At 41.0% G+C, this 27,055-nt stretch overlaps 2 protein-coding genes across 4 annotated transcripts in view; one reads left to right on the top strand and one right to left on the bottom strand.

The window, feature by feature from the left end:
• LOC115207998 (E3 ubiquitin-protein ligase NRDP1) overlaps positions 1–17,582 on the bottom strand; it is a 30,317-nt gene extending 12,735 nt beyond the window's left edge. The window contains exons 1-5 of one of the 3 annotated variants that reach the window (XM_029775680.1): positions 17,437–17,582; positions 15,334–15,473; positions 6,528–6,643; positions 1,868–2,139; positions 82–217 (exon numbers count right to left, since the gene is read on the bottom strand). In XM_029775680.1, coding sequence (XP_029631540.1) covers positions 82–217; positions 1,868–2,139; positions 6,528–6,617 — 498 coding nt within the window. In that variant the 5' untranslated portion in view covers positions 6,618–6,643; positions 15,334–15,473; positions 17,437–17,582. Of the gene's footprint in view, positions 1–81; positions 218–1,867; positions 2,140–6,527; positions 6,644–15,333; positions 15,474–17,010; positions 17,185–17,436 lie in introns of those variants that run through there. The other 2 variants (XM_029775678.1, XM_029775679.1) reach the window with 2 other exon arrangements.
• LOC115207999 (SOSS complex subunit B1-B-like) lies at positions 17,334–25,514 on the top strand. The gene is made up of 7 exons (XM_029775681.1): positions 17,334–17,503; positions 21,185–21,320; positions 23,581–23,719; positions 23,975–24,046; positions 24,192–24,276; positions 24,453–24,504; positions 24,878–25,514. The coding sequence occupies exons 2-7, from the start codon at positions 21,242–21,244 to the stop codon at positions 25,048–25,050; spliced, it is 600 nt and encodes a 199-aa protein (XP_029631541.1). The 5' UTR covers positions 17,334–17,503; positions 21,185–21,241; the 3' UTR covers positions 25,051–25,514.
• The last annotated feature ends 1,541 nt before the right edge of the window (positions 25,515–27,055 follow it).

Here is a 27,055-nt window from a genome sequence, read left to right as displayed (position 1 = left end):
TGTATACAAACTTTTGACTGGTACTGCACATACGCACGCACGGACATGCACACACACGTACAAATGCAGACACACACAAACCTGCTCCGCTAGCTGGTGCTTGTGTTCAGCAGAGGCCTTCTCCAGGTCTGCGATCTTGCCCTGCTGTTGCTGCACCACGCTGCGCAGGTGTTTGATGCAGTTATGGCTAGACGCCTCATCTTTAGGCATCTCCAGACTGAGGGGGGGGAAGAGGGAGGACATAACTCAGCAACATCCTTTTAGTGCAACCAACTCACCCACAGCCCCAGTAAACTACAACCTTTAGCCAATACCCTATACCCACAGCCCTGTTGACCCACTAACCCAGAGCCAGTAGCTCTACTCACCTATAGCCTACAGCAGAGTTTCCCAACCTGATTCTCACCCCACTCTTTGGTTGTGTCATGACGTTGCCCTCTTTGGGTACAGCGAGCACTATTCCTCCCCTCCCTCTGCACCATCCCCCTACCTCTGTCTCCCACACCCAGGCTGCTGTGGTCAGAAGAGGTCGTAAATTCCTAGAGAAGATCCTGCCTCATGGCCAGACAGTATAGAGAGAGTGAGTTTTCATAGAGAGAACAAAGGAATTTCTTCCACTTCACCGAACTTGACAACCAAACAATATTCAGGTTCTGGAGAAGGTATAAAAGATCTATGAAGAATCCAGCTACGAACTGGTTGGTTTGGTACAATTTTGTGAAACTCATGGGAGACAATACGGCTACATTACCATAACCATGTTTATAGAAGACTCTCAGGTATGAGACATCTAATGGTTCTAATATTTATTACATCTAATGGTTGTATAAAATAAATGAATAAGGATGAAGCTATTTGTGAGATGATGGGATGCTATGTAATGATGTTAATGTGAGAGAATTGTATTTCTGTTTACATTATTTAGCAGACACTCTTATCCAGAGCGACTTACAAATTTAAAGTTTCACTAAGTCATTGGCATGGCCCCAGGGGCACAGACAGGACCTGGCGTCATGAGACAGCCTCTTTCTATGTCCCGAATAAAACCCCCACCTAGGTTTTCTATCACCAGACCAGCTTACCTCGATAACGAGAGGGCCAAGGTTTGAAAGGAGACCAAGCTTACCTCAATTATGAGATGGCTAAAGGTTGCAGACCATCCATTTCTCTTGCTGAACTTTTAAACATACCACATGGTTAAACTCGTAGACTATCGATACCAACAGAATAAGAACAAGTCTTTGATATTAATTACTAGTCTGCAGCTAGGAATTCGGTATCATTGAATGCAAAGACCGACAACTGCCTAAACATCTATTCTATAACGACATGAATGAATGTCACTCTGAACTATAGAGATGAGAGAGAGATTAGAGATAGATAGAGAGATAGGGAGAGATAGAGAGAGGACAAACTCTCCAAAAGAAACAAACTTTTCAACAGAGATCCCGACGACACACTGAGCGTAAATATATATTGATTGCAATTATTCCCGAATGAGTGAGCGTTCAGGTGCAAAGGATTAGCATTTCAATTGTTATAATTATCAACTCTGTAGTCCCGCCTCAGCTGATATTAAAATATCTGAAAGTTATAACTTTGTAATCTGAATATTTTCCTTGGTGCCCCGACTTCCTAGTTAATTACAGTTACATGATTAATCAGTTTGATCACCTAATAATTAGAGTTATTTGATAAATAAGTCTTCAGTTTTAATGATGCCAAAGACAAGACAGTTGTGCTCATACTCCCTCATATAGATGACATTCAGTTTCACAGCTTTGCCTATATCATTTAAATGATAAACACAACATGCTCCAAAAATAGAGCTTTGGTGAACGCCTTCGTTGGCGCCAACCCCACTCACCCGCAGCCCTGCTTGCACTGGACGGGCCTCTTGGGGTTGTGCTGGCAGTCCCTGAGGTGCGACTGCAGCTGGTCCAGGCGCAGCACGGCAACGCAGCCAAAGCCGGCGTTGTCGCAGTTGATTTGCAGCTTGGAGAGCATGTTGCGCATGATGCGGGGCACGGGGCGCAGGTGGGCCAGCGTCACCACGCTGCGGTCCACGGGGCATATCTGCTGCTGCGAGAACCACTGGGTGATGCAGGCATTGCAGAAGGCGTGCTCACAGTGAGGGGCCTAAGGGAGGGAGAAGGAGAGACACAGAGGAAGAAATGGAGAGCAAATGCTAAATGACCTGCTCCGGCAAAAATGAATGTTTCTATTAAAAATATTTTTCTGTCAATATAAAAGCTATAATATGACCATTTTGCTGTTAAAAACATGGCAGAAAGAGACATTTTAATTGAAAGATAATTCTTAAAATGACAAGAGGCAGAGGGCATGATAAAAAAGCTAAAGCCATTAGCAGTGAAGGAGGGAGTTCAGCAAGTTTGGTTACATTTGGGGATAGTAGTTCTGCTGTGTGTGAAGATCTCATCAATGCAGGGGTGACGGTACTGATGCTAAGCTAGCGACGGGATGGCTAGCTTCTGTTGGCTGCAATAGCCGTTCCCACTACAGTCCCAGCCGCTACAGCCGCTACTGGGTAGCAATGGATTCCCCAGAGACCTTCTTGCCCCGTTTCCCATGCAGTCCCTGGGTGAGTCCGAAATGGAAGCCTATTTCCTATATAGTCCAGTACTTTTGACCAGGGCCCCGATCAAACATAGTCCTAGTCCTGATTCCTTCCACTACAGCAGAGTTCTATGGTGCAGTGCTGCTGATTCATACTGGGGCCCCAGAGGGAGTATAAATTATAACCACCCAGCTCAGCCTTGGGACAGTCCACACAGCAGCACTGACTCCAGCAAGGTCAGCGAGTGCAGCACAGCACACTGACTGGGACTAACACACCCTCAGATGCACACCCAGACTCTTCTATTAAGAGAGTTGAGAACTTCTAGAACTTTGAATAATGTTCCAATTCTAGACAGTTAGCTAGCAATAAATATTCCCCAAGTAATGTCAAATGGGGTAAATGGGGTATGCTCCCATGGTGATTTAATCAGATGCCCCAAAAATGTTGTTCCGCTAACATGGCTGCCATAAAGAACTTTGTGATGTCATGTAAACGCATCATCATAAAGAAACCTCAACAGCCCAAATCTCTAAATACATGGCTCTGAGCACACCTAACCTCTTTATTCCACTCCCTCTCTCCCTCTCATTCCTTCAGTCTGGAAGATGTCAATGCTCTCAGCAGGGCATGGGAATTATACAGCTTTTACTCAGGTCTCTGATGTACAGCGCCTTCAGAAAGTATTCACAGCCCTTGACTTTTTCCACATTTTGTTGTGTTACAGCCGGAATTTAAAATGGATTAAATAGAGATTGTGTGTCAGTGGTCTACACACACCTGTATCTACATAGTGACCGGGTGTATCGATACACTATCCAAAGTGTAATTTATAAATTCACCAGCCCATCTACCAATAGATGCCATTCTTTGCGAGGCATTGGAAATCTTCCCTGGTCTTTGTGGTTGAATCGGTGTTTAACATGCATTGCTGGACTGACGGACTTACAGATAATTGTACGTGTGGGGTACAACGATGAGGTAGTCATTCAAAAATCATATTAAAACACTATTATTGCACACAGAGTCAGTCCATGTAATTGATGTGACTTGCTAAGCCATTTTTACTCCTGAATTTATTTAGGCTTGCCATAACAAAGGGGTTGAATACTTATTCACTCAAGACATCAGCTTTTCATTTTTTTTTATTATTATTTGTAAACATTTCTAAAAACAGAATTCCACTTATATATATATATATATATATATATATATATATATATATATATATATATATATATATATATATATATATATATATATATTTTTTTATTCAGGCTCTAACAACAAAATGTGAAGGCACTATATGATAGTGTACATACCATCTGTCCAGGCCCATGCAGGGGATGCCAGAGTAAGCAGCAGCGCTAGACACAGCCGAGTGCAGACGCAAGCAAACAATTCCAATCATTCCCTCTCTCTCTCTCTCAGTATACTGTATGTGTGTCCACTGAAAGCCCTACGGCAGTTATGTCCACATTCCTTTACTGCTGCCAGCACGCTGTGCAAAGTCCTACGACAGCTCAGAATGTATAGGCTACATTGGCTGGAAGTGATGTTGTACTGCCACACTACCTTCTTGCCGAATTAACCTACCAACGCATGAACACACGCGCCCACAGACTGATGCAATCACACTCACAAAAACACTCCAAAACAAAGAACACTTATTCCCACAGGAAATTGACACACACACACACACACACACACACACACACACACACACACACACACACACACACACACACACACACACACACACACACATTAAGAAATTCCTAGGCTGGACAAATTGATATGTACTATAAAAAGCACAAACCAGCAACTATTTACTCCAAGGGCAAACATGTAGCAAAACAATGCTATCCTCTGCAGGTAGGTAGAATCAATAGTGTCTATTTAAAGCCACTCACCTCATAGTTGGTTTCAGTTTGGGAGATGTGTTTGTTATACTAGTATCCTTACGCTTCATTTACATTAACAGGACTAAGCATCCCCACTCACTTCTTCTAACCCTAGTCCTTTCACCTCTGCCCCATCTATGCAGAGCTCATCTCTCCAAATTGCCTTCTTCCCTCCCTCCTGTCCTCTCTCGCAGTCCTGTCCTCTCCGCTCTTCCTCTTGTCCACTCCTCTCTCCCCCTTGCTGACACAGCATCCCTCTGAAAGCAGATTGCCCTTTAAGCTCTCCTCCCTATCCTTTCTCTCTGCCCATCTCTTTCCTGGCCAAGATGGGGCTATTCTCATGTCTAATCGCTTTCACCTTTCACTAGCAATGAATCGTCATCACTGGAGCTTCATCATAGAGAATCAAATTACAAGTCCAGTGACATACTGTATACAGAAATGCAAAAACAGCATAGCGGTAAGAGCACTGCAGAAAATATGATAATTAAGCTATAAAGCCAGAGGGGGTGTGGTATATGACCAATATACTAAGGCTAAGGGCTGTTGGGCTAATTACAGCATTACCGCAAAAATGGAAGAGGCAAGTGGAAGGGGGAGAAAGTAAGGAACTTGTCTTTCGGCCCAGCATTAAAGACCAAAATTGGTTAAAAAAAAAGTGATAAAAAAAAAAAAGCCAGCTTCATTTAAGGACCAAAAAATTCATAGCTGTCCTATATCGATTGCAAAATATACTTTACAAAAATATAAAAACTCAACATGTAAAGTGTTGGTCCCATGTTTCATGAGATGAAATATAAGATCCCAGAAATGTTCCATATACACAAAAAGCTTATTTCTCTCAAATGTTTTGCACAAATGTGTTTACATACCTGTTAGTGAGCAATTCTCATTTGCCAAGATATCCAGCCACCTGACAGGTGTGGCATATCAAGAAGCTGATTAAACAGCATGATCATTACACAGGTGCACCTTGTGCTGGGGACAATAAAAGGACACTAAAATGTGCAGTTGTCACACAACACAATGCAACAGATGTCTCAAGTTGAGGGAGTGTGCAATTAGGTCCACCAGAGCTGTTGCCAGAGAATTTAATGTTAATTTCTCTACCATAAACCGTCTGTCGTTTTAGAGAATTTGGCAGTACATCCAACAGTCCTCACAAGCGCAGACCACGTGTAACCATGCCAGCCCAGGACCTCCACATCCGTCTTGTTCACCTGCAGGATTGTCTGAGACCAGCCACCCAGACAGCTGAGGAAACTGAGGAGTATGTGTGTCTGTAATAATGCCCAGCCAATCAGAACACATTTTCCCCCACAAAAGGGCCTGGCTCCAAAGTGGGTGGACCTATGCCCCTCCCATGGCTGCGCCCTTACTCAGTCATGTGAAATCCATAGATTAGGGCAGAATTCATTTATTTCAATTGACGGATTTCCTTAAATTAACTGTAACTCAGTAAAATCTTTGAAATTGTTGCATGTTGAGTTTAAATTGTTGTTCAGTTTAGTTGATGTACTGATTTTTGATGTACCGATTCCATGGCACATGGTTTATGAACTGATACACAAAACGACGCTGGATTCAAAATGTGTTTTTTAAAGTAAATTATTATACAAAATTCCTAGCAACCAATAGAATGGTATATAAAAAACAATTTAATCTACCTCAGAATAAAGCTGTAACGTAACAAAATGCAGAAAAGTCAAGTGGTCTGAATACTTCCCGAATGGACTGTAATACCACAGCTTTCAGCCAATCAGCATCCAGGGCTCAAATGACCTGGTTTATAATCCCCTTTGTAGCACTACAAAATAAATGGCCTGCACACAGCCTATAGGACTGACATTCGAGAAATTATCAAAAACTTAGACTGAAATGGCACAGCAGGTGTGTGATCAACGAGCTGACAAGTACTAGATCCTATTTCACTGAAATGGAACTGAATTTACAACACTGACAATTCCTTATTTTTCTGTGAATTCTCAGAGCACTGAAATGCAATCCAATGGCTGAAATGGTGCGGAGATGTGTACGTCACTGACCTGAACGGGCTCCTCTAGGACTCCACTGCAGATGGGGCACAGCAGGTCCTCATCCACTTCCCCCTGGAACCGGGTGACGTCGTAGCCCATGGCACATCACCGGAACCAACTACAACCTGCAACACAGGTAGGGAAATGGTTAGCCTACCGAGTACATACAATCAAACATGACAACTTATGCCTACATATCATGCATGAGCAGGATCATAGTCGACATGGAACATACTCACAGAAAAAAAAAAGTAAATTACTCCACCATGTTTAAAATAAACAACCTATATGTGGCAGCACATTGGAAGGCACTTAGAGATGGCACTACAATTAACGGCTGTGTTACTTACAGTTTAAAAAAAACACAAAAAAAAACTCTTCAACCAGTCTTGCATTAATTAGTTAGCCTAGATTTGGTGTATTATCTTTTGCTCATTGCTAAAAAGGCGCAATATTGGACACCTGATACACAGACAGGAATTATATTGCCTTTGTGTGCCTTTTCCTTTCCTTCCTCAAAAGGCAAGTGCGCCAATCCTCAGCTATAAAACATGGTAACATGAGTCTTTGCTGCTGGTGACCTTTTTGAACGCTGTGTGCTCTACGCACTGAAGTAAGGTCTGAATAAGCGAATACACTGCCTATTCAGCACAGTGGGGAAAGTACTAGAATGAGCATTCTACACCACGTTACAAAAGCAGGCATGTACTGTAATGGCATTGATGACCTTTTTAACAGTTTAGACCAGAGTCACGACTTCAATAAAATAAAAGAAATCAGCCCACTTAGATGAGACGTCTTGCTTGGGCTTGTCATAAATTAACAGAATCTTCTGCACACCCTCTCTGAGGTGATTTCATTTTGGAGATAGCCATCTTGTTTATCAAGTGTCAAGACTGGTTATAAAAGACTCTTACCCACTACAGTGCAAGTGGGGTTTATTTTTGACCAAGACTAGTGGTAGTATGAACATTTGTGACCCGTTTCAGGAAACTAGGCGTATGTCGCGGGTCACTACTTCACAGGAGAGCCGTTTGAACGTAAACATTTTTGTTGTTGATCAAAATGTTTTTTTTTGGGGGGGGGGGGGCAGAAATGCCTTCTCGAACTTGTGAACTTTCATGTGCCTTAATAACGAACGTGTATGCCATCTGTAAATACGAATAAAATTGTTAAATTACGAGCCTAGTTGGTTAAGCCACAGGAAAAGCCAGCAACCTTCCCACTATGATTGGCTGAGATAATGAGTGGGCTGGACATGCCGAGAGATGAGTTTGGATTGGTCTGCCATATAGAACGCTTTTGTCTATTTGAGCTGGTCAGTAGGTAATCCTGTCTAACGCATCTTTTTATTTATGAATCGCTTATTAAAAAAAAATTAACAAAAAGACTTGACTATGCAAGTATCCATTTCAATAGAACTTCACTGCAACAACTGTTTCAGAGCACTCTCGTCCGAGTGTGCAAGAGCGCAGAATAACTGATGAATTTACGAACGCTCAACACAGGCTTAATATGGCTGGTGTCCGTAATCGTTGGCAAAAAAAAAAATTATTGTGGTTTAGTATGGTACCCTGCATCACTGCTCCAGACCAGCGCAAGGCGGAGTTAGAGCACTGATTATGCTTACTGGAAAATACTCTTTCAAAATTAATGGAAGAGGCAAGTGGAAGGGGGAAAAGACAGCATTCAGAGGTCAAGACAGCGCTGCTCTGAGACAAGCATGGGGACTGGTCTTGATAAATCAATGAGATTTTTATTGTCACTGAATCTTTGTTTGGGTATTGGTTAGACTACAATTAGGGTGTGGAAATGTTATGCTCTTAGTACTGTAGCCTACTCCCGACCTGTCAAGTTGTACAGCTCTATATTTTCCTAACGGAAACCCTGAGGGTTTTGTTTTTCGTATTTCTTGGAATAGAAACACCATAATATTAATCAAATTAATTAAGCTACATTTATTAAAATCAATCCCATATACTATGTTCTTACTAAAAAAAAAAAAAAAATTTCAAATTCTCTAGTACAGCCAATATTGAAGACTGTCAAATGCTTCTCAAAGACGCCATCTGGTGGTCAAACTAGCACTAACTAGCATTAATGGCAACAATAGCTGACAATTAAATAACGTGCCATCGAATTCTGAGGCAGCCCGCAAGGTGTGCTGCAGTACGGCGCAACTTTTACAGGAAGAACCACTGTATAAACAAAAGACCAAGTTAAAGCTGACTGTTAGCTAGCTGACGTTAGATGGCTGGCTCACATTATGTTTATGATCCGTGTGTAGTAATGTTCTCAGAATGCCATTTCGTATTTCTAGTTATAGCCTAATGTTAGCTAGCTAACATTGAACCTATTTGGTTAACTTTAGCTAGCTGTGACAAAATCGGTTTGTCTAAACAAAAGACTCCACTTCGCCAGATGATTACATGACCCATCAAGTTAGCCAGGTGTGTCTGACGGTGATTACGGCTATCTATTGTATAATAATGCCAAAATCTGGAATTTGTCTTTCAGCATCAGTAGAACACACCTGACTCTCCTCCACCAGTCATACATGGAGAATGGTTGAATGCCTCCCATCAAAAAAGAAAGCTGGCCCAAGCAAACACAGGTTACACCTGAAGCATGAGGACTTGCGAGTGGTGAACTTCAACAACTACTAGGAGGATAATGCAATCGTGTTACCAGGATGCCACCCAGGACACAAACACTTTGGTGGAAAGCTGATGCCATCCCATGTGACAAAAGCAGCAGTGTGGCGTCTCTACAAGGACTCGATGACAACACTTGGTATGTAAAGCATAAACAAGTTTTGATTATTTAATTGACCTCCAACATGATTGGCACTACTTTTATTGATCTCACATTATTTCTGTATTTTCCAGAGGTACGTGTAGTCGTACTTCCAGTCGTACTTCCAGTTTCCAAGATGATGTTGTTTCTGTATGCAGTGCTGCTGCTCTGCACATTTGTAGGTAAGTGAAACTTACCTGTTAATGATGCATAAAAAAATATGTTACGTTTTACGGTACATTTTATTTTCATTAACTTATCTTAAATGTTCTTTTGTTGTTTGCTGGTGCACTATCCTTCTGACCCTATGCCAGGTCCCATTTACTTTTTAACTCCTCGCAAGTCTGGCTTGTTTGGTGTCTACTGTGAAGGAATACCACAACAAATCAACTTCTTGATTGATGAAGGCATGTCATCCAGCAAAGGCAGCAGCACAGTCAACTACATGCACCATTTCTTCACCAACTAGTTGGAGTTGGGGAAAAACACGTGTTGACCTGAATTGTGATAACTGCAGTGGCCAAAACAAGAACAGGTTTGTGCTCTGGTATTGTGCCTGGCGGACCATGCACAAGATCCACCACAGTCTGGACCTTCACTTCCTGATCACAGGCCACACCAAGTTTGACCCCGACTGGTGCTTTGGCCTCATCAAGCAGCTCTTCAGAAAGACCAGAGTGAACACTGTCTGAGATTGCTGGTGTTGTGAAGGACAGCACTGTGACGGGTCAACATCCCACAGCTGGTTGGACTGGAGGATGGTACGGTGCTGGTAGAAAGTTATGGCTGGCAACAACACCTGACTACGTACTTCAGGCCACTGCCACAGATCAAGCAGTATCAGCGCTTCAGGTGAATATCATTTTCATTGCATGAGATTCTTCTTCTTATCTTAACTTGGGAGGTGATTTGATGTTGTGCAAGTTTGTAATGTCTTTATTTCCTGTTTTACAGCTTCGATGCTCTGGAGCCTGGTGTTTTCGCCAAGGAGCGTTCGGACTCAGGTCGGGACCAGGTTTCAGCTGTTGCGCAACGCTGACATCCTTCCTCCCATAGATGGTCTGCCTGTACAAGCACCACCTGGACTGGACACAGCTCGACAAACTTATGTTTTTGAGAAGATCAGGGAGTTTTGTGATGAAAAGGCTATGGACATCACATCTATTTTTGATATTGCTACTATGCAAGTAACCATTTGGCTGTACCGTTTATACCCTCTGTAGAAACCCATCCACTTGGCAATATGTGGCTGGGGGTTATAGCATTTCTTTCACATGACCCATCAATTTAGACAAGTGTGCCTGGGTAAGCATCATCTAATTTATAAAATATTTTATCTGGACACTTTGTTTACCTGGAATTTTTCCTTATTGTAGGCTACTTTGTCTTAATCTTTACTTTTAGTCTTAATCTTTACTACACTACTCACTTTTTAGCACATGACCTCACATGTGAATCCTTAAAAGACATGGGTGGGGCTGGCTTAAGAGGGTGTGAACAATGCTGAATGGGTGTCGACAAAGGAGAGCTCTCCAGTAGGTACAAAAACATTGAAAGAACATTCTCAAAAGTGAGTTTACAAGTTTGTCAACTTTCAAAGCATAATTACTTTCCCATTATTCCTCAAATGCAGTGTATGATATACCATTTTGTAGCTCAGTCTACTTTTATCCAATGTAAAAAACAACTTAACATTTTGCTACATAAGACCGATTTGAGTCAGTCGGTTAATATTTATGGTGTGGATACTTCTTAGGCATCAGTGCACTTTGAAATAACTACCTGGATTGGTCAAATGCTACTCCATTGAGTTGGAGGATGGATTGCATTTGCCAGAAGATACCGAACATACCGTTATGCTCGATGCACGTTTACACAGATGCACTGCGGTTGGAACTCAATCATGGTTACATTAAGACACCGTGGAGCCCGCGCGAGAAAACATACCTCAATGCAGGGATGGGATATGCCACTGTACTCCAAATGTTAACTTTATGCACACTGCTTCATTGAGAAGATTGAAATACTGCTTGTTTTCCCAGAAAACTGCCCTTTTTGTCCTCATGCTAGCTAGCAGTGGGCAACGCAGCCATTTTGCAATGGCAGCGTCAGCTAATGGTCCTTGCTGTCGGAAATCCTTGGGGACATCAAGGATTCCAGATAGTACTAACAATTTCATAATGGCCGAGGTGGCTACTGCTAGCTAGCAGATGACGAAAAGCCAGTTTTCCATGAAAACTAACAGTATTTCAATGTTTTCAATGGAGCAGTGTGGATTAAGACACAATTTGGAGTAGTGGCATAAAGTGCCTTTAGAAAGTATTCACACCCCTTGACTTTTCCCACATTTTGATATGTTACAGCCTGAATTCAAAATGTATTAAAAGTGAGAGAAAACAAAATAGTCACTGGTCTGCACATAATACCCCATAATGTCAAAGGTGAATGTTTACTTGATTATTTTCACAAATTAATAAAACATGAAAATGCTGAAATGTATGTAATCAACCCCTTTGATATGGCAAGCTTAAATAAGTGCAGGAGTAAAAATGTGCTTAACAAGTCACATAAGTTGCAATAATAGTGTTTAACAAGATTTTTTTAAGGACTAGCCTCATCTCATCACACATAAAATTATCTGTAAGGTCCCTCAGTCAAGCAGTGAATTGCAAACACCATTCAACCACAAAGACCAGGGAGGTTTCCCAATGCCTCGGAAAGAAGAACACCTACTTCTAATGGGTAAAAGAAAAAGAAAAGCAGATCTTGAATATCATTTTGAGCCTGGTGAAGTTATTACACTCTGGATGGTGTATCAATACAGCCAGTCACTACAAAGATACAGGCATCCTTCCTAACTCAGTTGCAGGAGAGGAAGGAAACCGCTAAGGGATTTCACCATGAGACCAGTGGTGACCTTAAAATAGTTAGAGTTTAATGGTTGTGATAGGAGAAAACTGAGGATGGCTCAACAACATTGTAGTTGCTCCAAAATACTAACTAAATTGACAGATTGAAAAGAAGGAAGCCTGTACAGAATAAAAGAGCTCCAAAACATGTATCCTGTTTGCAATACTAAAGTAATACTGCATTATAAAAAAATGTGCAAAGCAATTAACTTCTTCTCTGGAATACAAAGTGTCATGTTTGGGGCAAATCCAATACATCACATTACTAAGTCCACTCTCCAAACAGTGCATGCGGAAAGTATTCAGACACCTTAACTTTCCCTATTTTGTTGTTACAGCCTTATTCTAAATTGATTAAATAAATAAAAATGCTCATCAATCTACACACTACCCCATAATGACAAAGCAAGCAAAAACAGAAATACCATATTTACATAAGTATTCAGAACCTTTGCTATGAGACTTGAAATTGAGCTCAGGTCCATCCCGTTTCCATTGATCATTCTTGAGATGTTTCTACAACTTGAGTCCACCTGTGGTAAATTCAATTGATTGGCACACACCTGTCTATATAAAAAGATCCCACAGTTGACAGTGCATGTCAGAGCAAAGCTAGGAACTCGAAAGGAATTGTCCCTAGAGCTCTGAGACAGGATTGTGTGGAGGCACAGATCTGAAGGCACAGATCTGAAGGTCCCCAAGAACACCGTGGCCTCCATCATTCTTAAAAATTGAAAAAGTTTAGAACCAGTTAGAGCTGGCTGCCCGGCCAAACTGAGCAATCGGGGGAGAAGGCCCTTGGTTGGGAGGTGACCAAGAACCCAATGGTCACTCTGACAGAGCTCCAGAGTTCCTCTGTGATGATGAGAAAACTTTCCAAAAGGACAACCATCGCTGCAGTACTCCACCAATCAGGCCTTTATGGTAGAGCGGCCAGACGGAAACCACTCCTCAGTAAAATGATAGCCCGCTTGGAGTTTGCCAAAAGGCACCTAAAGGACTCTGACCATGAGAAACATGATTCTCTGGTCTGATGAAACCAAGATTGAACTCTTCGGCCTGAATGGCAAGCATCACGTCTGGAGGAAACCTGGCACCATCCATTTGGTGAAGCATGGTGGTGGCAGCATCATGCTGTGTGGATGTTTTTAAATGGCAGGGACTGGGAGACTAGTCAGGATCAAGGGAAAGATGAACAGTGCAAAGTAAAGAGATCCTTGATGAAAACCTGCTCCAGAGCGCTCAGGACCTCAGACTGGGGCAAAGGTTCATCTTCCAACAGGACAACGACCCTAAGCACATAGCCAAGACAACGCAGGAGTGGCTTCGGGACAAGTCTCTGAATGTCCTTGAATGGCCCAGCCAGAGTCCAGACTTGAACCTGATTGAACATCTCTGGAGAGACCTGAAAATAGCTGTGCAGCGACACTCCCCATCCAATATGATAGAGCTTGAGAGGATCTGCAGAGAAGAATGGGAGAAACTCCACCAAATACAAATGTGCCAAACTTGTAATGTCATACCCAATTAGACTTGAAGCACCTTAGGAAATGATTATAGCCTCAACAAAGTACTGAGTAAAGGGTCTGAATACTTATGTAAATGTGATATCAGTTTTTATTTTTTATAAATCTGCAAAAATGTCAAATAACCAATTTTTGCCTTGTCATTATGGGGTATTGTGTGGAGATTCAGGGAAAAAACCCAATTTAATACATTTTCAAATAAGGCTGTAATGTAACCACCGACACCATTCTGTATTCTGTGAATACTTATGTAAATTAGATATTTCTATATTTAATTTGGAATAAATTTGCAAACATGTTTTTACTTTGTCATTAAAGGGCATTGTGTGTGGATGGGTGAGAAAGTATACATTTAATCCATTTTGAATTCGGGCTGTAACACAATGTGGAATAAGTCAAGGGGTATGAATACTTTCTAAAGGGACTGTATCCCATTCTCGCTTTGAGGGACGTTGTCTGAACCATATCTCACGCCGGCTCCGCGGTGCCTTAATGTAACCATGGTGGCGTTCCAACTCCAGTACAGCTCAGTGTAAACATGTGTTACGGTAGGGTCGGTATCTTATGGCAAGATTTGCAGAGACGTATAAAGCCCAACATGTTAAACATGAATTGAATCACTGACTTTATATTAATCAATTATCTGAAATAGTACCAGATCTGTGTCTCTCCATGTGTGCATGTCTGTCCTCTTGCCAGTGTGATATAACCAAAAGATTTTTTGGTGTCCATTACTACACGTTACATAGACTCTTCAACTAACCTGGCATAGGCAGTGCCTCCATAAGGCTAGGGGAACCTAAGGTTTCCCTAAAGTAATTGCATAGCATAATTTGCTTACTTCAAGAAAATCAAATCATTCAAAATAGGCTACTACACTAGAACGCATGATTTTGCCACAGAGGATCATTAGCTTCTTTAAAAGAAAAAATATAATCACATCTTAAATAATTCTGCAAATGCGAGGATGATTGGAATGCTTTATTATAAAAGGTGCATTTTTTATGGTGAAAAATAGCTTACCCAAACTTGAAACCCACATGTTGCCTATGTAACCTGGCATTTTATTTTATTTCACCTTTATTTAACCAGGTAGTCCAGTTGAGAACAAGTTCTCATTTCCAACTGCGACCTGGCCAAGATAAAGCAAAGCAGTGCGACAAAAACAACACAGAGTTACACATAAACAAACGTACAGTGGTGATACTCTTGGGTCTCGATTAGGGAAAACAGTCCTTATAAATTTGGAGGTTATATATATATATATATATATATATATATATATATATATATATATATATATATATATATATATATATATATATATATATATCTAAAAATCTTTCCGAGTTGTCTCTGGTGTTTGTAGAACTACCTACAACTTTACACAGACATTTATAAGATAACGGTTTTATCCAGAATCGAGAACGAAGAGAGTATCGCCAATACCAGGTTAGTTGAAGAATCAATGGCGTAGGCTTGAATGGGGCTTTCCTCTAACGTCCAGTAATGGACACCAAAAATATTTGGTTATATAACATTCTCCGGTGTACAAACAGCAATTTGACCTTATTGTCCACTCACCGGTGTCTTTCCTTCCTTGGGCCAGAATCCTCAGCCCTCCTCTTCATTTAAAATATGGACCACAGACCGCAGGGGCAGAGTTTTGGGAAGGTGAGAGGAGCAACCTGGGGCCACGGTAATGACGTCCTCAGAAAATGCGTCTGGGAGAAACAGTAACGTTATGCAATGTTGTTACTTTTCCTTTAATTTACTTATTAGACAGTCTACAATATGATTAGCAATCAGCGGATGCTCCTCAGATCTGGAAGGAGAGGACCGTCCTCCTCAGTGAATTTCATAAAAAGCGAAACAAAACAAAAAAATCAATATATTTTTTTTATAAAACTATACTAAATATATTGTCACCAAAAAATGTATTAAAACAATGTTTTGCAATGAAGGTCTACAGTAGCCTCAACAGCACTCTGTAAGGTAGCACCAGCTAGTTTACATCCTCCTCTGGGTACATTGATTTCAATACAAAACATAGGAGGCTCATGGTTCTCACCCCCTCCATAGACTTACACAGTAGTTATGACAACTTCCAGAGGACATCCTCCACCCTATCAGAGCTCTTGCAGCATGAAGGATCAGAGAATGAATCTAGTATTGCAAGCATAAGCTACAGCTAGCTAGCACTGCATTGCAGTGGTGAGCAGTTGACTCAAAGAGATAAAAATACACATTTCTTCAAAAATGAAGGAGAAGCAAGAGGGAGAGAGTTAGCTATAGTTAGTAGTATTTTTCTTCTTCAATTTCACTTACTTAGCTAGTTTCGCTAACTCAAACACCCAGCTCAAATTGAGAGGGATACTATGTTAACTAGCTGGCTATCCAACACTGGAACTCTTCCAAGTCAAGGTAAGCTTTTGGATTTATTAATTTGTTGCCACCGGGGCCTGCTGAAGCAACTGCTAAACTGTTTGCTGACTGTACTGCATGATTGTAGCGGGTTTCCTAATGCGTTAATTCTAGTAACCATGTTGACTATGAAGTTAGATAATATGGTAACGACGATGTAGGCTGTGCGTAGCGGTTATGATATGAAGGTTTGGAAAAGTTTTTTGCCTGGTCAGACAGCTGATGTGTTGTGCACTGAAGTCCACAAGCGACAAGAGGAGAGCAAGTAGACTCAAAAAGGAATTACAAGGAGCAAAGTGATCATGCTGTTTGTATGTGGCTGCTATGAAAGTCAACTGTGTTTACCTGTGATCAGGGGTGTATCCATTCTGCAGATTCGGTTGTAAAACATTTCTTAAAACAGAAGCTAACGAATATCCCCAAATTTGTCCAATACAAACTCTCATTTGCAACTGTTGAACTAATTACACCCTAGATCAGCTTTTATCGTCCTCCCTCATCTTAAACGGAACCGACCGCCACTGTACTGTTGCAACGTTAACGTTAGTTAGCTATGCAAACACGGAAATCATCCTTGCCATTTCAAAATGGATTCCCGGCCGTCGATATAACTATCAAACAGTAGTCAGTTGCAAACAGAGGAAAGATTAGTGATGGATACCGATCAGAAAATCTGACGAGACAGCTTGCTAATGTGCAACTAATCAAGCTAGCCACAGCTGACTACGTACGTGAGCTAACGTTAGCTAGTTACTACAGGTAGATAACTGGCACAAGCTGGAATCACACAAGAAAACAAGCAGATAGAGAGCAACTCTAGTGATATGTCGTCGATACCTGTTGATACGTTACCTGTTGATATGACAATCAATGGTTATATTGCCTTTTAAATTACGTTTGGGTTAGCATAATATATATTTTTTTCTTGGTTCCTGTCACCACGTTTCCACGTCCAGCCTACGCCGCTAAGCAACCAAATTGTGAAATCGTTGATAGACAGTTGACTCAACCTATCTTCGGTACGAGCAGTTTCCCTTCTCAGATAAAGGACCTATCACATGATTATCGCATGCGTATCACATATAATCCATGGTCATTGGACACAATTTTGATTGAAACTAAATTTGACCAACAGAATGCCCGCCACTACTGTACTGACGCTCACAAAAAAATGAACAGTAGCTAGGTTTTTATTTTATTTTTTTAACAGTAGCAGCTAGCTCTTTTACAAACAGGAAAACAATACTTATTTTTTTAACTCACTTGTTCCATGGCTTAAAATCCATTATACCGGACAAATCAGCTGTGGACGACAATACACACTGTTGAGGTAATGAAACGTGTAGCTTACGACCTGGCACCCATTTAGCTATAGCTAGCATAGTAACGTTACTGCAGTTTGCTAAACTATAGCAGGGGCGTATTCATTGAGCCAATTCTGTTGCAAAACGTTTCTTAAACGAAAGCGACCGAAACGGGGAGGGACCTACCAATGACTGGATATATGACCTACTTGAATTTGACCAATAGAAACTCTGGTTTTATTTGCAAACCGTTCCGTTTTATAACTGTTTGGACTAATGATTACACCCTAGTTGCTAGACTGGTCTTGCTAGCTACTGTATAAGTAATTAGTCGACCTGGGTTACATACTTGCATTGATCTGATCTTGCATTGCTGTTTAAATTATTACTGTATGTAATATTAAGGCCATGTATTCCTGTATATTTGCTCAGTCTCACACCGAGGTCAAATTACACTGAACAACACAAAGTGTTGGTTTCATGAACTGAAATAAAAGATCCCAGAAATGTTCAAATGCACAAAAATCTTATTTCTCTTAAATGTTGTGCACAAATGTGTTTACATACCTGTTAGTGAGCATTTATCCTTTGCTAAGATAATCCATCCACCTGACAGGTGTGGCATATCAAGAAGCTGATTAAACAGCATGATCATTATGCAGGTGCACCTTGTGCTGGGAACAATCTTTTTTTTTTTTTTTTTTACTAGGCAAGTCTGTTAAGAACAAATTCTTATTTACAATGACGGCCTCCCCCAGATGACGCTGGGCCAATTGTGCACCTTCCTATGGGACTCCCAATCACAGCCAGTTGTGATACAGCCTGGAATTGAACCAGGGTCTGTAGTGACACCTCTAGCACTGAGATGCAGAGCCTTAGACCGCTGCACCACTCAGGAGCCCCTAAAAGGCCACTAAAATGTGCAGTTTTGTCACACAACACAATGCCACAGATGTCTCATGTTTTGAGGGAGCGCACAGTTGGTATGCTGACAAGCATTTCGCTACACCTGCAATAGCATCTGCTAAATATGTGTGTGACCAATAAAATTTGATTTGGACATCAGGAATGTCCACCAGAGCTGTTGACAAATAGTTGAATGTTATATTTTCTACCATACATTTACATTTTAGTCATTTTGCAGACGTTCTTATCCAGAGCGACTTACAGTAGTGAATACAGTAGTGAATTTTTTTTTGTTTTTTGTACTGGCCCCCCGTGGGAATCGAACCCACAACCCTGGCGTTGCACACACCATGCTCTACCAACTGAGCCACAGAGAAGACCGTAAATCGCCTCCAACGTCGTTTTAGAGAATTTGGGAGTACGTCCAACCTGCCTCACAACCGCAGGCCACGTGTAACCACGCCAGCCCAGGACCTCCACATCCGGCTTTTTCACCTGCGGGATCGTCTGAGACCAGCCAACCGGACATGAAACTGTTGGTATGCACAACCAAAGAATTTCTGCTCAAACAGTCAGAAACCGTCTCAGGGAAGCTCATCTGTGTGGTCGTCATCCTGACTAGGGTCTTGAGCTGACTGCAGTTTGGCGTCGTAACCGACTTCAGTGGGCAAATGCTCAACTTCGATGGCCACTGGCACGCAGGACAAGTGTGCTCTTCACGGATGAATCCCGGTGTCAACTGAACCGGGTAGATGGCAGACAGCGTGAATGGCGTCGTGTGGGCAAGTGGTTTGTTGATGTCAACGTTGTGAACAGAGTGCCACATGGTGGGGTTATGGTATGGGCAGGCATAAGCTATGGACAACAAACACAAGATCCTGAGGTCCTTTGTCGTGCCATTCATCTGCCGCTATCATCTCATGTTTCAACATGATAATGCACGGCCCCATGTTGCAAGGGTCTGTACACAATTCCTGGAAGCTGAAAATGTTCCAGTTCTTCCGTGGCCTGCATACTCACCAGATGTCACCCATTGAGCATGTTTGGGCATGTTTGGATTGACGTGTACAACAATGTGTTCCAGTTCCAGCCAATGTCCAGCAACTTTGCACAACTATTGAAGAGGAGTGGGGCAACATTCCACAGGCCACAATCAACAGCCTGATCAATTCTATATGAATGACATGTGTCGTACTGCGAGAGGCAAATGGTAGACACAGCAGATACAGACTGGTTTTCTGATCCATGAAATTGTTGCATGTTTGTATTTTTGTTCAGTGTAGTTTTATGTTGGATATTCGGTGGATATTTGGCTTTCTCTAGTCAATATCTATTGAATAAAACATGCCATGACTATGATATTTATTTATTTTATTACCTTTATTTAACTAGGCAAGTCAGTTAAAAACAAACTCTTATTTTCAATGACAGCCTAGTAACAGTGCGTTAACTGCCTTGTTCAGCGGCAGAAAGACAGATTTTTACCTCGTCAGCTCAGGGATTCGATCTAGCAACCTTTCGGTTACTAGTCCAACTCTCTAACCACTAGGCTACCTGCCGTCTGAATCAGGGGAGGATGGAGAAAAATCCAGGCCTTTTTATATTTGAAATTTGTATATATATTTTTTTGGGGGGGGGGATTTCAATCTTCAATAGCGCATAAACAAAGCCTGCTATGACTATGCAAATGATATATTCTGAATCAGGGGAGGATTGAGGAAAATCCACGCCTTTTTCATTTTATTTTTCAATGTAATTATTTTGGGGGGATTTCAATCTTCATAGCTTTTAAGTGAAGCATGTCTTGACTATTAAAATTATTTATTGGAATCAGGAGAGGATGGAAAAAAAATCCATGCCTTTTTTATTTAGAAATCTAGATATACAGTGTCCTCTGTAATTATTGGGACAGTGACACATTTTTTGTTGTTTTGGCTCTACTCCAGCTCTTTTAAAATTATACAATGACTATGCGGTTAAAGTGCAGACACTCTGCTTTAATTTGAGGGTATTTTTAGGGGACCAAAAGTATTGGGACATATTCACTAATATGTGTATTAAAGTAGTCATACGTTTAGTATTTGGTCCCAAATTCCTAGCACACAATGATTACCCAAAATGTATTACTTTACTAACTTGTTGGATGCATTTGCTATTTGTTTTAGTTGTGTTTCAGATTATTTTGTACCCAATTGAAATTAATGATAAATAATGCATTGTGTCGTTTTGGAGTCACTTTTATTGTAAATAACAATAAAATATGTTTCTTAACACTTCTACATTTATGTGGATTCTATCATGATTACGGAGAGTCCTGAATGAATCGTGAATAATGATATGTCAATGTTAGACACAATGTATTATATATTTTTCCTTGTGGATTTCAATCTTCAATAGCTCTTAAACAAAGTGCGCCATGACTATGGAAATGATAGATTCTGAATCAAGGGAGTAGGGAGAATAATCCACACCTTTTTTGTTATTGTTGTTTCTTGTTTCTTTTTTTTCTTCTGGATTGGATTTTTGTTCATAGCCCCCAGATTCAGAATATATCATTTTCATATTCATGACACGCTTTGTTTAAGAGGTATGAAAAATTGAAATCTGAAATCATAGTTATAAAAAACATTTATACATCTTTGTTGGGGGGGGGATTGTTCTTCATCCACCCCAGATTCAGAATAATCAATGTTCATAGTCATGGCATGTTTGGTTCAATAGTTATTGACGAGAGAAAACCGAATATCCAATGTAAAACAAATTTTACCTCTGTCACACACACATTCTTGTAAAAATTTCAGGGCTGCTTTGGTCCAGAGTTGACTTACACTTTTGGATGCATGACGAGAATCTGAAAGATGACGACCGAGACCCACGTCAAGGACATCAAGCCAGGACTCAAGAATCTCAGTGTTATCTTCATCGTACTCGAAACAGGTGCTAACTCCTTACTAACGAATGTTTTAAATAATCAATTAATGATGAACAGAAACAGAATGTATATAATTATCTTGTAATGCACTCGGGTGGAACAAAATGTATGTAAAAAATTACGCACAATATAATGGCACAACACAGAGGCTTGATAGTCAGAGAAACATCCTTATATGCCACCATGTAGACTAATGATAACAATTCATGTTGGTTTATTTGAATCATGCCAGCTATCAAAAAAACGTATCTGTGTTGAACTTTCCCTTTTCTCTTTCCCACAAATGGACATTTACTCTCCTCATAATCGATGTTTACTCTCCAACTTTCACATTATCTCTCTCAGAACGACCCTCTCCACCCTCTCAGGGCTGGGCGTCTCACAGGCTGACTACGAGCGGTGTAATCTATATTATTAAATTATTGCACCCACACTGCTCGCGTGCGTCAACGAGCGTCTGCATTGCCAAGGGTTAAAATAGAAGTCAGTTCTATTTCTGACGCAGATCGTGCTGCAAGTCCTGCCTCTCCCATCTCCTCATTGGTTTATAGAAGCAGGTACCTACGTGCCATCTCCTCATTGGTTATACCCGCATGGGTGACTGAAGACAAACAAGGTCAGTGGTGGTAAGGCACCTAATTTATGAAAGTTGTCAATCGCAATATAAAGTCAAGAGAAGAAAAGGCCTGGAAGGATGAGAGATGACTAGAAACGATTCGGTTGACCGTTTTATGTGTGGATTAATTGGTGGAGTAGAGGACCTTGTGCATTTCAGGTAAAATAACAACTCAATGTTTATATCCCAGGACAAATTAGCTAGCAACAGCAAGCTAGCTAAGTAGGACAAATTAGCTAGCAAGTGCAAGCTAGCTAGCTAAATTGCCATACATGTTTAATGCTTTTCGATCCTGTCCCCAAATTAATATAATTGGTTCAGAGTTTGTTTTGATATTTTAACCTGCGTGTCGTGATCCCGTTTGGTGTGGGGGGACAAAATACATTTATGCACGATGGTGCACGCGCGCAGCCCGGTTTGGGTTCCGTGTCAGGCTCTGCACACTCTTGGATTGCATTTATTTTTATTGAACATTTTTTTAACTAGGCAAGTCAGTTAAGAACAAATTCTTATTTACAATGACGGCCTACCCCGGCCCATAGGGCGGCGCAATTGTGAGGTGCAGTGCCTTTAAACCGCTGTGTCGCTTGGGAGCATCCTTCCTGGCAGGCCGCTTCTACCAGGTGGCGTGGAGAGGATATGTGTCTGCACCATGTGCTCTCACTACTGGTGTCCGGTTCTAGGCCCTCTCCTCTTTTCTCCTTACACTAAGTCACTTTGCTCTGTCATATCCTCACATGTTCTCTCCTATCATTGTGGATGACACTCAACTACTTTTCTCATCCCCCCTTCTGACACCCAGCTGGCAACACGCATCTCTGCATGCCTGGCAGATATGTCAGCTTGGATGTTGGCCCACCACTTCAAGCTCAACCTCGACAGGGAAGGCCTGTCCGCTCCAAGACCTCTCCATCACAGTCGACAACTCCACTGTGTCCCCCTCCCAGAGTGCAAAGAACCTTGGCGTGACCCTGGACAACACCCTGTCATTCTCTGCAAACATCAAAGCAGTGACTCGCTCCTGCAAATTCATGCTCTACAACATCCGTAGAGTACGACCTTTGCTCACACAGGAAGTGGCATAGGTCCTAATCTAGGCACTTGTCATCTCCCGTCTGGACTACTTCAACTCTCTGTTGGCTGGGATCCCGCTTGTGCCATCAAACTCCTGCAACTTATCCAGAACGCCGCGGCCTGCCTGAAGTTCAACTTTCCCAAGTTCTCCCATGTCACCCTGCTTCTCCATACACTCCGCTTGCTTCCAGTCGAAGCTCGCATCCACTACAAGACCATGGTACTTGCCTACCGAGCAGCAAGGGGAACTGCCCCTCCCTACCTTCAGGCTATGCTCAAACCCTACACCCCAAACCAAGCACTCCGTTTGGCTGCCTACGAGCACTAATTTTGCTGATAACTTCTTTATTGAGGACAAGTGAACTTGCTACGACTGTGATATGTGGTTGTCTCACCCAGCTATCTTAAGCTGAATGCACTAATTGTAAGTCACTCTGGATAAGAGCATCTGCTAAATGACAAAAAGTGTAATCATGAGATATTTGATACTATCCTTGTACAACTAGCTTGTTCTTGTCTTCGTACACCAATCAAAGGCCACTGATTACTTGTCCCTCTTACCCCCTCTCACATAGGACGAGTGACAAAGACAAAGGATGGGTATGAGGTGCGGACCTGTAAGGTGGCCGACAAGACAGGCAGCATTAGCATCTCAGTTTGGGATGAGGTGGGGGGACTGATCCAAACCGGTGACATCATCAGACTCACTAAGGGGTGAGTCATTTATTGAGTCACGACACAGTCAAGTTAATGCCACACTTTATGGACAGAGCTCCAAACCTACAGCCGAGTATAAAATCAACACAGAAATAAAAAAGGACCACCCAGTCATAATTTCTACCTACCAGCATGAACTTACATTCGGATGAATACATACCATACGTTATTAGTCTTTTAATCTTGGATCACCTTTAGATCCTGGGGGGAAATGTATTTTGTCTTGAAATGTGTGCCTTTTCTTTTCTCCAGATATGCGTCCGTGTTCAAAGGTTGCCTGACTCTGTACACGGGTAGATGTGGAGAGCTGTCGAAGATTGGAGAGTAAATTCTATAGATGCTCTGTGCTTAATAACATTTCATGCTACATATACGAAAAGGAGGAGCAACAATGTAAATGTTACTGAGAGATGCATCTAATGTCATAATTTACTGGTCTAAACAAATGCTCACTTAACGTTTTGTTCAGGTTCTGCATGGTGTATTCAGAGGTGCCAAACTTCAGTGAGCCTAACCCAGAGTACTCTAACATGGACCAGATGAAAAACAAGACTGTAAGGGGTGTTTTGAACTTAGGGATATCAGTGTGTAAGCGTCTTATTACAGAATGTTTTACGGAAGGATAGGGGAAAAAATATTATTTTAAGTAACGTTCACCTACGAATTTAGTTCAATGTTTCAAGTACCTTTTTCTTGTACTGTGTGTGTGAACAAATTATTTATTTCCCAGGTAGTCGGTGACCAAGGAAACATACTGAACAACAACAATAACAGCTCAGCTGGTAAGACCACTATCAAAGACCAACAAAAAAATACGAGTTATGACGTCAAAGGAAAGCATTTCGGCAACGTCCTTCGTTAGTGTTATTTATTTATTTTCCTCTGCTGCTTTTAGGTGATTCATGCAACATTTCCACCTGGAAGTCTACCTAAATGTCAATGACATGTCTGTATCAGTAAACTAAAGGAATACAATTCCATGAAATAACAATATAATTTTTGATCGCTGCTTTAAGCTGTAAAGTCGCTTCTTTTACCTGTGAGCGGCTGGTTCAGCCACCTTCAGTGTATACAAACAGCAGTGTATTTGTTTTTTTCCCTTCTATCACTATTTATGAAGATTTATAAATGAAGCATGACAATTTTTTATTCTAGGAAATGAAACTACCAATGGGAACGGTGTAAATTCTCAAGGTTCCGGGAGCTCGACTAATCCTCAACAGGGAGGGCGGGCTGGCAGTGATGTTGGCAGCAGAGCAGCCAATCCAGGAGCAGGAGGGATAGCTGTCAGCAATGGAAAGGAGACTAGACGTTCAGCGAAAAGATGATTGGAGCAGAAGGAAGCAAAGTCCATCCCTCTCCAGAAATGTCAAATGATGAGAGACTAATGCTGCGTTCGAAGTGGAAATTTCCCACAATAGAGTTAGATAGGACTCTAACTGGACAAAACCCATTTTGGCATGAACCATTTTAAAGTAGTCAACTGGGTGGGACTTCCTATGGGTAAGGAAGCATCACATGAAGGATGATGGACAAGTTTTTCACTAGTAATTACCAGTTGGAGGGCTGTTCGTATGTGGTAAACGTTAATAAATTGTATTTTAATTAGGTTTGTTTACAAGGAACAGAGTTCACTAAAGGTTATGTAACAATCAAGAAAAAGTATTTGTGAGAAAAATAATTGTTTTCATTTTCTTTTCAATTAAGCTGCTTAATGGGAAGCCATAATGTGTTTTTCAAAGTCAGGCAGTTTTCCAATGAGATGTCTAAAATATAAAATTACTCTTTTAACTAATGTGCTGAGTAGGCTCTGTGCAAAACGTAGCCCAAACCTGACAGATTGATGTGGAGTTGGATTTTGGTCAATCAATTAGAAATCCTTAATTGCTAGAATCCTTAGTTGCTACATCCATTTTTGGATGTATAAATTAATGATATTGATTCTTGAATATAACTTATAAATGCCTCATGAGCTTAGTTCAACTGTCATACCCCATCAGATTCAGAACCTTGCGACAGCAGCCACACTTTAAATGTTGTACGATTATTATTTTTTTTAACACTGTTCAAACTGGTCTGGAATAGTGTGCTTACATACAACTTTTTGAGTTCTATCATACTTTCACACTTAAACATTGTCCTTTTTTTGAGCTCATAATTCTAAAGTTCCCATTGTGACATAACTCCCAACATTCTATTCACTCTAAACAGTAACTGTTGACACAAATCAGCTACTTTGACCACTTTCCCAACAAAATGATCTGGTACCAATCAAATGTTACAACTGTTTAAGTAACCACAACTACATTTTCTCAAACTTTTTATAAACTGACATTTTTACTTTCCCAAAAAGTTGGAGGTTTTGACATCTTCGTCTACTTCTCTGCTGTTCAAATCTGGAATCAGAAAATGAATTTTCTACCAATTTAAAAATGAGAGCTGTTTTACTAACCGTATCAACTACTTTTCATCTCAACTTTTACAACGGACATTTTGACCACTTACCCAGCGCTTTAGACAAAAACTTAAAGGTATGACATCTTGGTATACTTCTCTGGAATCAGAACAGAATTAACTGCCATGTAATTTTTAACAACTTCCAAATTATAACAATGGGAGAGTGCAAAAGACTTATGCCACACAGCTCACTCCAACCCAATAAACTAACCTACCACTGTCTACATGTTATAGTTTACCTTTAGTACTGGTCTATAGGCTGTATGAGTTAGACAGTGGCACAACACGTTCAACCGAAGATGTCCATTCATCCATATTCCAAGACTTCCTTTAGCTTTGCATTCATCCCTTCATTAGGCATTTCATCCTGTCTCCTTACTTTATGTATCTATCCATTTATATATCATTTTTATTGAGCTATCCATCCAGTCTTAATCAAATGAAAAAGCCATTGAAAATTAAGAAAGAAATGTATGGTTGAAGGGAGGTTACTATAGCTCAAAACACACTTCTAAATGTCTTCCACTAGATGCACCATCATACTTCGCTCCCCAAATGAAAGCCTAAAACATTTCTAATTCCTTATGAGTATTACAGCTTGCATTACAGAATTGTTCTACTACCAATCAAGAGGTATAGTTTTAGTAACCTTATCACCTAATTTATCTAACTTTCCACAGTTTAATTAACCGCCATGGAACTTTTCAGAACTTTCAAATTATATCAATGGGGGAACACAAGATTTATGTCACAGAGCTCACTCCAACCCAATAAACTAATCTACTGCTGCTTGTCTACATGTAGTTATAGTTTACCTTTAGTGCTGGTTTGTTGGCTGCCTTACACAGTACTAAACTGTGGTTTCCAAGTAGGAGA

This window comes from Salmo trutta, chromosome 14 (assembly GCF_901001165.1).
Source record: "Salmo trutta chromosome 14, fSalTru1.1, whole genome shotgun sequence".
Lineage (NCBI taxonomy): Eukaryota > Metazoa > Chordata > Actinopteri > Salmoniformes > Salmonidae > Salmo > Salmo trutta.
The sequence above is the reverse complement of the archived record's forward strand: the minus strand, read 5'-3'. Positions and strand labels throughout refer to the sequence as shown.